At 45.2% G+C, this 15,279-nt stretch overlaps 1 protein-coding gene across 1 annotated transcript in view; it reads left to right on the top strand.

The window, feature by feature from the left end:
- The window catches only part of LOC141273395 (alpha-2-macroglobulin-like), a 257,598-nt gene that overhangs the window by 148,238 nt on the left and 94,081 nt on the right, over nt 1-15,279 (top strand). The window contains exon 17 of the mRNA XM_073685161.1: nt 8,353-8,449. Within this exon, the coding sequence (XP_073541262.1) occupies nt 8,353-8,449 (97 nt within the window). The remainder of the gene's footprint in view (nt 1-8,352; nt 8,450-15,279) is intronic.

Raw genomic sequence — 15,279 nt, 5'->3', positions numbered from 1 at the left:
CCCTTTTATGCCCATATCAGCCAGAGATGCAGATGTTTTATGTGCAGCATGAGATGGTGCATTATCATGCAGAAAAATGATCTTGCTGTGAAATACACGGTTCTTCTTCTTGAACCATGGCAGGAAGTGCTGTTTGAGAAAATCCACATACATTATGGAGTTCATCTTTAGCGCCTTCAGGGATCCTAAAGGGGCCGACAATCTCTCTCCCCATGATTCCAGCCCAAAACATTACTCCACCTCCTCCTTGTTGGCGCTGTAGCCGTGTTTGCGTGGGGTGTCCATCAACCAGCCATCCTCCACTCCATTCATCTGGACCATCGAGCGCTGCACGGCACTCATCCGTGAACAAAACAGTTTTGAAATCAGTCTTCATGTAATGTTTGGCCCACTGGAGCCGTTTCTGCTTGTGTGAAGTGGATAGAGGAGGTCGACAGGATGGCGTATGCACAGCTGCAAACCTCTGAAGGACCCTGCATCTTGTTGTTCGGGGGACGTTGGAGGCACAAGCAGCTTCAAAAACTTGTCTGCTGCTATGACAAGGCTTTTTTGCCGCTGCTCTTTCAACCTGACGTAATTGCCTGTAGGAAAGAGTCCTCAATTTGCCCTTATCAGCACGCACACGTGTGTACTGTGAATCAGCTACATACTTCTTGATTGCCAAGACACTTCATCCTGATCATCGCACAATGTTGATTGTAGTCATGCCTTGACCTAAACACTCCACAATTTGTTGCTTCTCAGCAGCCAACACATCCTTTTTCTTTCCCATTTTGGCAGAAAATGTAGGCTGCTTAATAATGTGAGAGAGCCTTCTTAAGTAGTCTTGCCTTTCATTGGACACACCTGCCAAACTAATTAGCACAGGTGTCTGCAATTGCTTACAGTGATATAAAGAGCCCTGACACACATCACCATCAATGAGTTTAACTGACAAACAAACAAATTCTTCCCTTATCACTCCTAAACACTTTTTGCATAATAATTTGGAACGCGGTGTACATGTGCTTTTCCACAAAACACCAGTGGTTCACGTAGTGAATCTTACAGTTCTAACTTGCCAACCGTGGTCTGTATGGAATTGTTCAATAAAGGGCCCAAAATTAAGATAACATAGATGGGAGAGGTCTCTATGAATAGGAATTCCTAAGTATTTGATACCCTGTGAGGGCCAGGCAAAGGGAAAGTTGGACTGGATGGAATCCTATATGGATTTAGGGAGGGAGACATCGAGGGCCTCAGACTTCGCTGCATTGATTTTAAAATTTTACCATGTAACAAAGTGATCTATTTCAGCCATAACAGCAGGGATGGATATATGTGATTGAGTGATATATACTAGGACATCATCAGCAAATAGAGAGCACTTGTACTCGGTGCCTCCCACCTCAATCCACCTAATATTGGGGTTATGGCGAATTGATGAGAGCAGGTGCTCCGTCACTAGGATGTATAAGAGAGGGGACAGAGGACATCCCTGCCTTGTCCCATTGGTGATTGTGAAAGGTGATGAAAATGTTCTGACGCACCCCCTGGGCCTTGGGACACCCGGAGCCGGACCCTTTTTGGTGGATGCTGGTGGTTGTAGTCTTCGTGGCGGCGATCCGGTTCCATGGCTCAGGGCGGTCAAACCAGTGGCGGAACTATTTATGTGGTTTTGATGTTTAAATGTCCGACTACGCCACCCGTGGATTGCGGTCAGAGTGAACCGCCGCTACAGGGCAGACCGCTAAGGCTGGTGTTGTGGGTGCAGCAGAGCGTAGCATAACTCCCCACGGGAGGAGTATAGCCTCAGGGCAGTGTATGCGGAGGATGGGGGTGATGGTGCAGGGCAGCAGCAGTAACGACACGGAGTCAGTGATGCAGTTCAGGGCCTTTACTCACAGTTCTTATTATCCAGACCACGTCTGCAGGTAATGGCTGCCCACGTCGTACTGTGCTCACCAGGTGAGCGGCTCAGACAACTCCCAGATAACTTTGGAGTGCTTCACAGGACCCCCTTTGTGTGTCCTTTGTCTGGCCTTTCTTACCAACACTTCTGTCCGGCTGCCTCGGGCCTCCTCTTGGTAAACTTGGCGCCAGTTTCCCTGACCCTATGTGGTGCCTTCCTAGCGGGTGGAGCAAGGGGCTGCGCCACATAAAATGTCAGAGCCTCCGGTTTCTAGCTGAGGGTCGTTTCCTGCCTCCACTAGTTCGGGGACCGGTCTCCCCCTTTGGCCTGACCCCTCCACGCAGGTGGATTCGGGCGTGCGGTGGCGACTCGCCCGTCCGCACCCCTGGGATCCCTTCATTCCTCGTTCCTGGAGCCTTCTCCGCTCCTCTTCCTTCCTTCTCCCTCTTGCAGGCCTGGGCCTCTGTTACTAGGCCCGCCTCCGGAGCAGAGCTCATGCAGAGCCCCTGCTCCCTGCCACTTCTGCTCAGACTTCTCTGCACTGAACTAAGATGGTGCCCACCTTTTATACTCCCTTCTCAATGCACCCAGGAACTGCTTCCTCCCTGCTCCTGCACTGCAGGGTTCCCCTTCCTCAGTGTTCCCTCCCCCCACTCCAGCCAGGGACAGGGACTGTCGTGCCCATCTCAGGGGCATATTGGTCGCCCTGCCCCACGGCAATGTGGTGTAATGCATGCAGGTGTCGGGTCCTGATCCACACTCCATCCTTATCTGAGAGTGAGATATCACACCTCTGGGTGAGGTGCAATACGTCTGTAGCAACCGAGCCCTCGGTGCTACAGTTCCATTTATCTTCAGCCTAGGTGATGTATTGTGATACAGGGCCGTGATTTTGGCTATAAAAGGGTCCCCTAGACCCCTACCCCAAGCTTTTTAAGAGAATCATATATGGCGTGCCAGGAGACTCTATGGAATGCTTTCTCAGCATCCAACGAGAGTATCTACTTACAAATTTTTAACTGCATCTAGCCCAGGAAATACTTTGTGCCTAGTAGCAGTGTCTGCTAGTCAGCGGATTATCCCGGCTGTTAAGCAAGCTACACCACCTGTAGTTTGGACACTTAATTTTTTCAAAGGAAATGCTTCGGGACCACGGGATACTTAGTGAAGAGCATCAGGAGGCACCCCAAGGCATAGGGGCTGGGACTGGCACTAGGATGCCTTGCGGTGGACAGCCGAGCTCGATCCTTATAAAAGCTTTTTAACTGCAGCAGCTTTAGTGGACGCTACTGGAGCTGGAATTACGCGGCTGCTGGCATGAGACTTGCCCTCCAATAGATCCTTGTAAATGGATTTAAAGTGTATTCATTCAAATTAGAGGGACAATTTAAATTAAAAAGCTTAGAGCTGCCTCCACCACAGGGGGGCTCTCTCGACCCACCAGCGGACAGGCACCAGTATTGGGAGAGGGGGGCTGGCCGTCAGGGTTCACCGCGGCTCTGGCACAAACCCGGCGACACGGAGGTGGCACGGGCAGGAGCGGACTGGCCGTCTCGGCTTCTCACTTTTTGGATTTTAGAAGGGCATGACATGCCTATATCTGTGTCTCCCCCTCCTTTTACTCCTCCACCTCTTTTCTTTTCGCATGACTATATGTACTTGTCACTTTTCCATGTGTTAGTTGTGTCTTCTGAGCAGTTTGTCAGCTTTTGGACACCTTTGAAGGTGTTTTCTATGTGTTTCTATGTGTTTTTGTTTGCCTGCCATTGGTTTTAACGGTGTTCGAAGGTGTTCGACGAACAGTTCGACGAACAGTTCGGCGAACACACGGGTGTTCGACGAACCGAACCGAACTCGAACACTACGGGGGTGGCTCAACACTATTCGGGATGCAAAGAAAAAAAGAAAAACCCACAAATAACATCAGCTGAAATTTAGGACTCTCTGAAAACTAGCGGTATGGCTGTTTCAAGATGCACAAAAAGGAGGCACTTGAAGAAAAATGGGCTGCATGGTCGATTCGCCAGAAGAAAGCCATTACTGCGCAAATGCCACAAAGTATCTCACCTACAATACGCCAAACCACACAGAGACAAGCCTCAAAACTTTTGGAACAAGGTATTTTGGAGTGATGAGACCAAAATTTATCTTTTTGGCCACAACCATAAATGTTACATTTGGAGAGAGGTCAATAAGGCCTATGATGAAAGGAACACCATTCCTACTGCAAAGCACAGAGGTGTATCGCTGATGTTTTGGGGATGTGTGAGCTACAAAGGCACAGGAAACTTGGTAAAAGTTGAAGGAAAGATGAATACAGCACGTTATCAGCAAATATTGGAGGCAAATTCGCACTCATCAGCCCGGAAGCTGAGCATGGAACGTACTTGGACATTCCAACATGACAACGATCCAAAACACAAGGCCAAGTCGACCTGTCAGTGGCTACAGCAGAACAAAGTGAAGGTTCTGGAGTGGCCATCTCAGTCTCCTGACCTCAATATCATTGAGCCACTCTGGGGAGATCTCAAGCGCGCAGTTCAGGCTAGACAGCCCAGGAATTTACAGGAACTGGAGCCTTTTTGCCAAGAAGAATGGGCAGCTTTACCATCTGAGAAAACAAAGAACCTCATCCACAGCTACCACAAAAGACTTCAACCTGTCATTGATGTTAGAAGGGGCAATACACGGTATTAAGAACTGGGGTATGTGAACTTTTGATCAGGGTAATTTGGATGTTTTTGGTTGTCATTCAGATTTAAAAAGAGAAAACACAGTAGTTTAATAATAAATGGCTTCACCCAACCAATAACCATGAGTGGAGAAAACGTTTTTTTGTTATCATTCATATTCTCTGAAACAAGGCCAAGAAAGGAAAGATTCTGCTGGGTTATGTAAACTTTTGAGCACAACTGTAGGTGATAGATGGCTGAAGACCACATTTCTGATAAGAAGACATCAGTCGCATTAATTGTGAACTTAAAAGGGAACCTATCATGTCTACTATGTAAACTGCCCCCATTGCATTGTTAGTGATGCAATGTGCATCACTAACACGCTTTTTACATTAAAATCGGTGCTAATATCATGAATATGAAGCATTTTATAAACTTTAATTTTAATTAATGACCACCGCGCTGATCCACTGAGACCAGGAGATAAGGAGAATGACGATATAGTTAGGAATTGTTTATTAGACTAGATATACTAAAATTATAGTAAAAATATAAAATTATGGATTAAAAGAATAAAGTGCACAGTGCTGTAGTGGATTCACTTCATTGAGGTAGAGAGGACCACTCAGAGAGGGTTAAGCAGATTCTAAAGGATACAGAGCCTATGGATACCTGTAAAGAGTATAGAACCTGTTAATGGTTAGTATGGGTAACCATATAGGTTTTATTTGCAGTGGACCGTCTGTACCTGGGCCGAAGGTAGATGTAGATTACACAGGTTATCTTTAGAGGATATTAGGCGTCCCCATTGGATTGTGGTGATGATGATACCCAACTAGAATAGACTGTACAAGGTTGGGGAGTATTGTCTATTGGATTTCAGTATGATTAAATTATTTAGGAGTAATTACCTGGTGGTTGGTTTGGGGTCTCTATATGTGATTCAGACGTCCTGGATGAGCCAGATGTAGTGTTGGGACCTGGAGAGTGCTGTCCTCTGGGGACTAAATAAATGTTTAAATACTAGAACGATGACTGTACATCAGAACACATAATTTTAGCAATAACACTGGAATTAATATATTTTTATTATCAAATGGCGTATTGGAGACAACCAAGGATAGAAAGGTAGGGAATTTACCAGTGATTATAGGTTATTAAAATTAATATTTTATTCCCTCTTTTGCGAGGTATATGGTGCCCCTCACCACCTGCTGCAGGCACACTGTGTGTACTAATCAGCGCCCCTAGTTTGTTTTCTACCCTTTATAAACTTATATGATACCTGCTTGTTTAGTCATAGGGGAGTTTTCCTCACATTCTGTCCAGGCTGGCACCGCACACGCGTTTGAATTCTGCTCTCTGCTCACACATAAGTATGGGGCACATGCGCAGTATGACATGGCCAGCCAGAAGCTTGCAGCGCTGGGAGCTGCGCATGTGTGGCGCCCCTGAGGGTTCGACCGCCACAGGAATGCTGCACTTCTTTAATGGAGTGTGGTGTTCCTCCTCTGAGGTAAGCCCAGTGCGATGGTTGTGACCTAACCTTTTGCATCCAGCACCACATTTCCACCAGAGGCAGCTATTATGCACTAGGTGCTGCTCCCCTGGTTACGGGGAGACTGGGGAACACAAAGTAGTAGGAACCAGTTAGTGGGTGTGGGTGGAGGTACAACTAGATAGTGACACTTCAGATTTAATATTTAATAGAATGCCATCTTTGATCTTGGTCCTAGTTAGTCGGGTCTTCTGCTGGTTCTTTTTGGTCTAGCCTTTGCTAGTCTGTCGGCTGTCACTGTGCTGTCAAAATACTGTGTGTAATGTGACTTCCCTCCGGGAGCGCAGATCCTGTGTGGGCCTGCACCGGCATGGGACACAGCCCTCGTACCCCGATCTTTGGGACGAGAGGTAGGTTGAAGACAAGGAATGTCTCAACCCGGCCGAGGACCAGGATCAAGAAGGCCCTGGGAGCTTTAGAGTGTGGCTCCCTACCAAATGGGTCCCGGGGAGGATGCAGACGGAGCGGAGTACGCCACCTGTCCTCGCCTACCTGATCTATTCAGAGGGATTCCGGCTGCAAGAGGGGTACCAGCCCCCGACACCCGACCTCGTACTCTATGTCCAGGACGGGAAAGCCCGGTTAGGCACTGAGGATCCCACCGGGCGTCGGATGGAGAGGAATTGCCACCCGAGCCCTACACCTGAGAGGAGCTCAGAGGGAGACCCAGCCTATCCACACACGCACAGATGGGAAAGGGTGAAGTCTGTAGTGCAGGAACACTCTGGTGTAGGGTCGCTACCAAACACTGGACTTCCTCGGAGGTAGTCGGACCCCCGTCCCTGGTGGCTGCAGGACTCCACGGGGAGCAGGGAGTCGCCTTCCTGCTAACATCTCTGAGTGAGTAAAGCCTTGGACGTTCATCCCTATGGCCTCTGGACTGTTCATTACGCGCTATACCACGCGACGTGGTGCCCGTACTCCCCGCGCTACTGCTACCCCCCTGCATCCTGTTTGTCTGCCCTGAGGCCTTGCTCCGCCTGTGGGGAGCAGTGAGAACTTTGGCCACCATGACACCTGGCCTCAGCGGACTGTAGCGGCGCTGGTGACCCTTCACCAGGCACCACAGGTGGCGTAGTTGTTAATCAGCCACTCAACCCGGACAAGCCCATATCATCTCTTTCTAATGTGATGGCCCTGATCATGGGTCGGGCCCGGGCCACGGCTGCATCCCATCTCACCAACACAGGGCCCGACACCGAGTCCCCCAACACCCAGGGTAAAACACGGGTTTTCTGAGTAGAGGCATCACACATGCGCTGTGATGAGCGGCTCCCTGCACGTGCGCAGTGTAGTTCCCAGCTCCACTGTGTGCGGCCTGAGACGATGCGTAGGGGGTGCCAGTCCTGACTGAATGCAAGGATCACACACCTATGACAAAACGAACAGGTATCATAAGTTTATAAAATGCTTTATACTCATGATATCAGCACCGATTTTAATGAAAAAATCGTGTTAGTGATGCACATTGCATCACTAACAACGCAATGGGGCAGTTTACATAGTAGATAGGACACGACAGGTTCCCTTTAAAATGTGCAGATTATTGTGACTGTAATTATCATCATGTTTCTCCAGTAACCCAAAAATCAAAGATCCATAAAAAAATGTTGACAGAGTAGGGGGAAAAAGTGCCCTATTTTTACAAAATGTCTAGAAATTTGAAGGTGGTTGGTAACCCTGGATGCTTTGTTTCCTAGTAAATTAAGGAAATGTACACTTTAAAGTGTTGTCCACTAGTGAACTTCAGTTTCATCAATTCAGTGCCCTATATAAATTTCTGGCATTTACTTTACATTCTTGAGTCATGTGCCGGCTTTAGTCAATGAGCAGCCACTTTTCAGCTGCAGCCATTACTGTCACGTCACAGTGGACGTTCACTCTGAATATTGATGAGCTAAAGCTAACGAGCAGCCACTCATTGGCAACAGTCGGCACGTGATACAACAAAGCTACATCACTTTCCATTAACAGCGGCACAGACATCGCTGGAACGATGCTACTGCGTGAGGAGAGTGTACAGTCTTTTTTCTTTTATATAGGGCACTGAATTGATTAAACTGGGGTTTCCAATAAGTGGATAATCCCTTTAAATATGATAGCTTTATTAATCCAAGAAAATACAAACTAATCTGAGAAGTAATTTCATTGTTGAAATGATACTTTCACATATCTCTATCTGTGAATGTGTCCGACCAATTCACATTACTTTGCGTTTTTTAATTTAGGGCATTCGCTTAAAGATATTAACAAGTGCAGAGATTAAAAAGCCTGTGACATGTCCTGAACCTGAAGAAGTGGAAAGAGAAGTTACATTAAGGAGTGGTAAGTTATAGCAATTATTTTGGAAAAACTCTATAATATTGATCAAAGGAGAAATGTAAAATAGATTTTTGTGTGTATATGTTACTGTAAAAGTCAGAAGGCTGGTAAAACCTAGGATTTACCGGTCAATCTGGACATTTACCGAGGCCGTCGGTAAAAGCTCAAAATGAAAAGTAAAATTGGACTTTTACCTGTGAAGTCTTGGTGAATGTTAACATTTACCGTCGAGCGTGGTAAAAGTCAGAAATATCAGGTGTGAAGATGGAACATCTGACTTTAACCAAGCACAGTCGGTAAATGCACATTTACCACGGCTTCTTGGTAAATGTAGCTGAGAAGGGTGTAATAAAAAGTGTAAGCCACCGGGGCGAGGGGTGTCTGATTAGGCAGATACGGCGAGGAAATGGAGGACACAGTGGGAAAGGTGTCTGATTAGGCAGATACGGCGAGGAAATGGAGGACACAGTGTTCAAAGTTTTTATAAATGTAATAAGAGTAAATGGGGAAAATATGGTAATAACAATGAACAAAATCTGCTACCCTGTAAGGTATCTGCTACCCTGTAACGTATGTACGTTCTATATATACAGATGTCAATCCTGACTATCCTTAAAGTATGTACGTTCTATATATACAGATGTCAATCCTGACTATCCTATGATTATTGTTCCGATCATACAAAAAGTGCCCACTTCCCACTAACATACAACCACTAACCCCACACTAAAATATGCAAAAGAGAACGTCCTATGAATCTTAGGGCATCAGTGTTCCGCAGTACCCTCTCACAAAAAGTTACAAGAAGTACACAAGCTGCCGGTGTAGTAGTGTATAAATTGTCCTGTACTTAGCTTCCTGTAGAGCGCAGAGTGCAAAGTCTTTCCAAGGGCCCCTTGCAAGGTGGACGCAAACACCGCTCACACGATTTACCGTTGCCGCGCCAATGTGGTAGAACCAGAAGATATGCAGATAAGCTCTGAGCCGGAGTTGCTGGGTGCCATGAATGGTCTGTTCCACCCGAGCACTGTAGTCTCTGATCAGGGGAATCGGAAGACAGCGCATTCCGAGAAAAGGCTGGAAGGAAACAGCGCAACAGCCCTGTCTGGGCTCAGTCTAGTCAGCACAGCACCAGTCCTCTCACTCTCCCTAAAATAGCTCCTGCCTCAAATCCTAGTTTCCTGGGGTTCTCTTCTTAGATTGCTGCCCAATCACTGCCTGAAGAAAATCAATAACTCATCAATGGCAGTGTTAGACCAGTAGATGGTGCTGTTGTACAGTCTTTCACACAATGCTGAGTAACCCTATTACAAAAGAACATGGGATTCTTGCCAAGCAGTGTGGGTAAATCGGCGTACTTCCTGTTTGTGTCCTCATCCTGGACGACTGCCTGAGTGTTTTGCAAGCTGCACATACTGCTCAAAGCTGCACAGCCGACTGCCTGTCAAAGCTGCACAGGCACTAGCTGATTGTCAGATCATGAGTGAGGAAATGAAAGATCGTTTTTCGGAGTTCTTGAATGAAGTGGTGGAGAAAAAGCAAGATAATAATTTTTATCTCACGGATGATAAATACGAGAATATATTGAAAGAAGTGAAGGAGGCTAAGGTGGCGGTACCTAAGCAGAGTATTCACTACAGGCGTTTGAAGAGGTACGGAAGTGATGAAAAGTTAATTGCACCAATCTCGTGTGAAAAAGACAACGTATTGCATTACGTTCGGTGTGTAGAACTCTTTAGTGTCATTCATAATGCGCACATCAGTACCGGCCACGGAGGGCGGACCAGGATCCTAAAGGAGGTGAACCGTAAGTTCAAAAATGTCACAACGGAGTTAATAGTTATTTATCTGCGACTCTGCCAGCCATGCCAGAAAAAACAGAAGATTACCAAAAAAGGCCTTGTTGTAAAACCCATCCTACACAGTGAAATGAATTCTCGTGCTCAAGTCGATCTCATTGACATGCAATCCAATTGTGATAATGATTTCAAGTTCATATTCGTCTATCAAGACCACGTCACTAAATTTGTTCTTCTACGTGCTTTATGCACTAAAAGAGCAGAAGTGGTTGCGTACCACCTCCTTGACATTATTTCCACTTTTGGTGCCCCGTGTACTCTGCATTCTGATAATGGGAGGGAATTTTGTAACAAGGTCATACAGAGTTTGTGCGCGATGTGGCCTGATATGAAAATAGTGCATGGTAAACTAAGACACAGCCAGTCCCAAGGCTCCGTGGAAAGAGCAAATCAAGACATTGAAAACATGTTGTCAATGTGGATGGAAACAAATAAGACACCCAAGTGGTATGAGGGCCTTCGCTTTGTACAAGCAATGAAAAATAGAGCATACCATGAGGGAATAAAATGCTCACCCTATGAAGCTATGTTCGGAGTACCAATGCAGATGGGTCTAGCTACCTCCAAAATTCCTAGTGATGGGATCAGAAATCTCTCTTCAGAAGGAGATCTTGAAAAAATGTTTGTTGGTTTGCAAGAGGAACCTAGTGATCCGACATCACCAACAGAAGCCGAAGGGTCAGATGAATCTAACTTTCATCACACGACAGCACCGACAGGAGCAGATGCTTCGGATGAATCCAACTGTCATCAGCTGTTCACAACGGAAGGAGAAGCTTTGGACTTATTCAACTGTCCGCACACCTTAACAGCATATGAAATTCCACCAATTTTGCTATCCAAGAATAATGAAGACCTAAAAGAAAAAAGTGTCGAGTCAAAGCCTTCTAAGAAAGATGGAGAACTTCATGATGATCAGCAACCTGACGTTTTGATTTCGCATACAATCAATAGAAGAATTGGTGCGGTCAGAAGAGTTTGAAAAGCTGCAAGAGAAGGACTTGAAACACAGGCCAAGAAAATGTTGAAATGTTCCAGTCAAAAATTACCCAAACCTAATATTGGACAGAACATCAGAATCAGAATTCCAGACGTCGACCGTTCAAAAATGGACCCTAAGTCGATCATTGCGATTATTATAAAAAAAGAAGATGACTTCTACCAAGTGGGGACTACCGCTGGGATCCTAAATGCATTATATTATCGCAATCAGTTCACCATCTGTCAGGAAAATTTCATAGGATTGCAGGATGTGAAAAAAGTTCAGATCAGCCTTCGCACGGCGGTTTCCCAACAAGTTGGTGGGAGGTCAGGGATTGAAGAAATGCAACTGTTTAAAGAAGTGCCTAAAGAAGAAATGTGTTTGTAGGCTGGCAAAAATGAAGTGTCATTCAAAGTGTCACAATTCCCAACCGTGTTGCAACAAATAGGTCCTCTTTTGTGTTTGTTGTATGTCTTTTTCATTGAGATGAAAAATTAAGTGCAATTTAACGGGTCACAATTAGAGTTGAGTGGATAGCTGGATATCCGTCTATCCGTACGTATAAGACCGAGATCCGAGTGGATCCGGATCCTATTTGTGTCCCATATAAGTCTATGGGACAACTATCCATGTGCAGGGACATCCCTCCTGCGTCACCAGTGATGCGGGGAAGACTCCCTGCACGTCGGTGGGCATCCCTGCCGTCACCAGTGATGGTGGGGACTCGGCCAGGGCATACCTGAGCGAGGAGATCCTCGCTGATTCACTGCAGTAGGAACTCCCCGCCCACTAGGGTCATCCCGCCCTCTGGCCGGACCCCCCTTCTCCACCACTTAAAGATCACTACTTACCGGAGGCTACCAGAGGCTTCCCAGGTCTCGTCGGCCGGCCGCATCCTCCTTCTTCCGGGTCACATGACTTACGCATGCGTCACTTGCGTGGTGACGTATGCAGTCATGTGACCCGGAAGGAGAACGCGGACAACGAGACCTGGGAAACCTCCGGTAAGTAGCAATTTAGCTTTATACCTGTCTGCCCTGCACACTCGCACCATCCATGCCTTCCGATGATGCATGAAACATGCATTATCGGAAGGCACGGATATATCCGACAGATATCGGGATTATCCATATCCGTACAGCCCGTTATCCGCTCGGATAACGGGTCTGGACGGATCTGTCCGCTTATCCCTAGTCATAATTACAGAATTACATAGTTTTGAAGTTGCGTTATTCTTGTATTTGCGTTAATTTGACATTTTTGAGAAGTATTTTCCTACATAAATGTTTCCTATTTGAATTCAGAATTGCATAGTTTTGAAGTTGCGTTATTCTTGTATTTGCGGTAATTTGTCATTTTTGAGAAGTATTTTCCTACATAAATGCTTTCTATTTGCATCTTCCTATTTGCATTCAGAATTACATAGTTTTGAAGTTGCGTTATTCTTGTATTTGCGGTAATTTTTCATTTTTGAGAAGTATTTTCCTACATAAATGTTTTCTATTTGCATTTTCCTATTTGTATTTGTTCATTTGCATTTGCATTTTGAAGAATAAAAATATTTCTAACGATTAAGGCCTTCATCAGAGTCGGAAATTGCGTTTAGTTAACTTTTACCACCATCATCTGCTGGTAAGAGTCAGAATTCTGTGACTCAAAGTTACTTTTACCAACACATGCTGGTAGTTACTTTTACCAACACATGCTGGTAAATGTAAAGATTTACCAAGACTTCACCGGTAAAAGTCCAATTTTACTTTTCATTTTGAGCTTTTACCGACGGCCTCGGTAAATGTCCAGATTGACCGGTAAATCCTAGGTTTTACCGGCCTTCTGACATTTACCAAGAAGACGTGGTAAATGTGCACATTTACCAACTGCGCTTGGTTAAAGTCAGATGTTCCATCTTCACACCTGATATTTCTGACTTTTACCACGCTCGACGGTAAATGTTAACATTTACCAAGACTTCACAGGTAAAAGTCCAATTTTACTTTTCATTTTGAGCTTTTACCGACGGCCTCGGTAAATATCCAGATTGACCGGTAAATCCTAGGTTTTACCGGCCTTCTGACTTTTACAGTAATATATATATGATAAATTTCACTGATCATTTAAAAATCCCAATTCTCAAGTTCACAATTTTCAAGATTTCTGTCATTGAATGAAATCATGCTTTTATATCTGCTGCTGAAAAAGACTGGTGGGTGGTCTAGGATTTAAATATAAGAGTAAGGAGGGTGGGATAGTGGCTCGCAACTTGATGCAGAAGATTTTGCTTTACTTGGTCATGACTAGTGATGAGCGAGCACTAAAATGCTCGGGTGCTCGTTGCTCGGGTCAAGCAAATTGGAATGCTCGAGTGCTCAACCTGTGCAACGAGTCCAATGTAAGTCAATGGGAAACTCGAACATTTTTCGGTGGCCCTCCCTGGAGGTCTGCAGGGGGCCTAAAACTTGCCCAAATCGATGGGAACAGTGCTCAAATGACATGGGAACAGCATGGGGAAGATCCATGAAAGCAGCATGGGGAAGACCCCTCGAAGCATTTCTGACTCCCAGGTCACTGCTGTCAACAATGTTGTCAGAGTATTACGCCACTTTTACGGACTCACGCTGAAATATACAAAGACGAAACAAAAATGGATTTTCCTGGGGAAAATGTTAAGGAACATCCTTTCCAGGATAATGAATTGTATATAAGGCAAAATAAATAACCAAAAGCAAAAATGCTCCTCCACACCTTGGGCTATGTTCACACGTAGCGTTTTTGATGCATTTTTGTACTTTTGCGTTGCTTTCAACGGTGAAAAATACATTTACCTGTTAATGTAATTTTAACATTTTACTACCTTATCTGGCCATGTGGTATGTGAGACATAATCAGACACATCCTGTTTCATTTATAAAGGAAGGACTCTGAAAGTTACAAAATCTATTTTTCTAGGGCAATCAGACAGCTCTTACTATTTTTAAATGGCCAGCAGTCGGCCCTCACTATTGTTAGAGGGCCATCAGACGGCTATGGTTTGTTGTTCCCCTTATTAAAGAGTGGGTCTCCCATACTGTCATTGAGTATGCAGTGACTGCAAGGGCTGCCAAAATTTGAATGCACCTCAATACCTCTTTGAAGAGACATAGAGGAGGGCTTCAGTAACAAAATGTTCCCATTATAAAGGAGCAGTTCTGCTATACAGTTATTAAGTATGCATTGACTGCAATGGTTGCCTAAATTTAGGAAAATCCCCAATACCAATTTAAAAATACAAAGAGGAGGGCCTCCGTAACAACATGTTCCTATTATAAAGGAGCAGTTGTGCTATACAGTTATAGCATATGCAATAACTGCAACAACTGCCTGAATTTTGGACACATCTCAATACCCGTTTGAAGACAAATAGAGGAGGGCCTCAATAACAAAATGTTCCCATTATAAAGGAGTGGGTCTCTTATACTGTTATTGCATATGCAGTGACTGCAAGGGCTGCTAAATATTTGGACGCACTCCAATGCCCCTTGGAAGAGAAGTAGAGAGGGGTCTCATTAAAAAAAATTACCATTATAAAGCAGCGGGTCTCCTACACTTGCAATACCCAAGTGCATGGGCTGAAAAACATTTAACAAACATTTCCTACGGGCATCATAAACACCCTTAAAAAAATTATGTGGGTGTTGCATCATGGTCACCCTGGTGATATGGTGGTGTAGGATGGGGATGAGGAGGAGGAGGACAACGGAAAATAGACAAAATCAGGAAGAGAATAACCATGTCTGGGTGTGAAGAGGTGCATGGGAATAGACCTCCCCAAAAAAAAAGACACTGGATTTTAAGATTATGTTCTGCTACTATCATTCTGTGGTGTTGAAAAGTCTGGCCCAATCCAGCCCTTGTTCATTTTTATAAGAGTCAGCCTGTCAGCATTTTCTGTTGACAGGTGGATGCGCCTATCAGTTATAATTCCCCCGGCGGCACTAAAACCCAGCTTGGACAAA

Source organism: Phyllobates terribilis, unplaced genomic scaffold (assembly GCF_046119375.1).
Source record: "Phyllobates terribilis strain yellow unplaced genomic scaffold, ASM4611937v1 Scaffold_5__5_contigs__length_657084704, whole genome shotgun sequence".
NCBI lineage: Eukaryota > Metazoa > Chordata > Amphibia > Anura > Dendrobatidae > Phyllobates > Phyllobates terribilis.
The sequence above is the reverse complement of the archived record's forward strand: the minus strand, read 5'-3'. Positions and strand labels throughout refer to the sequence as shown.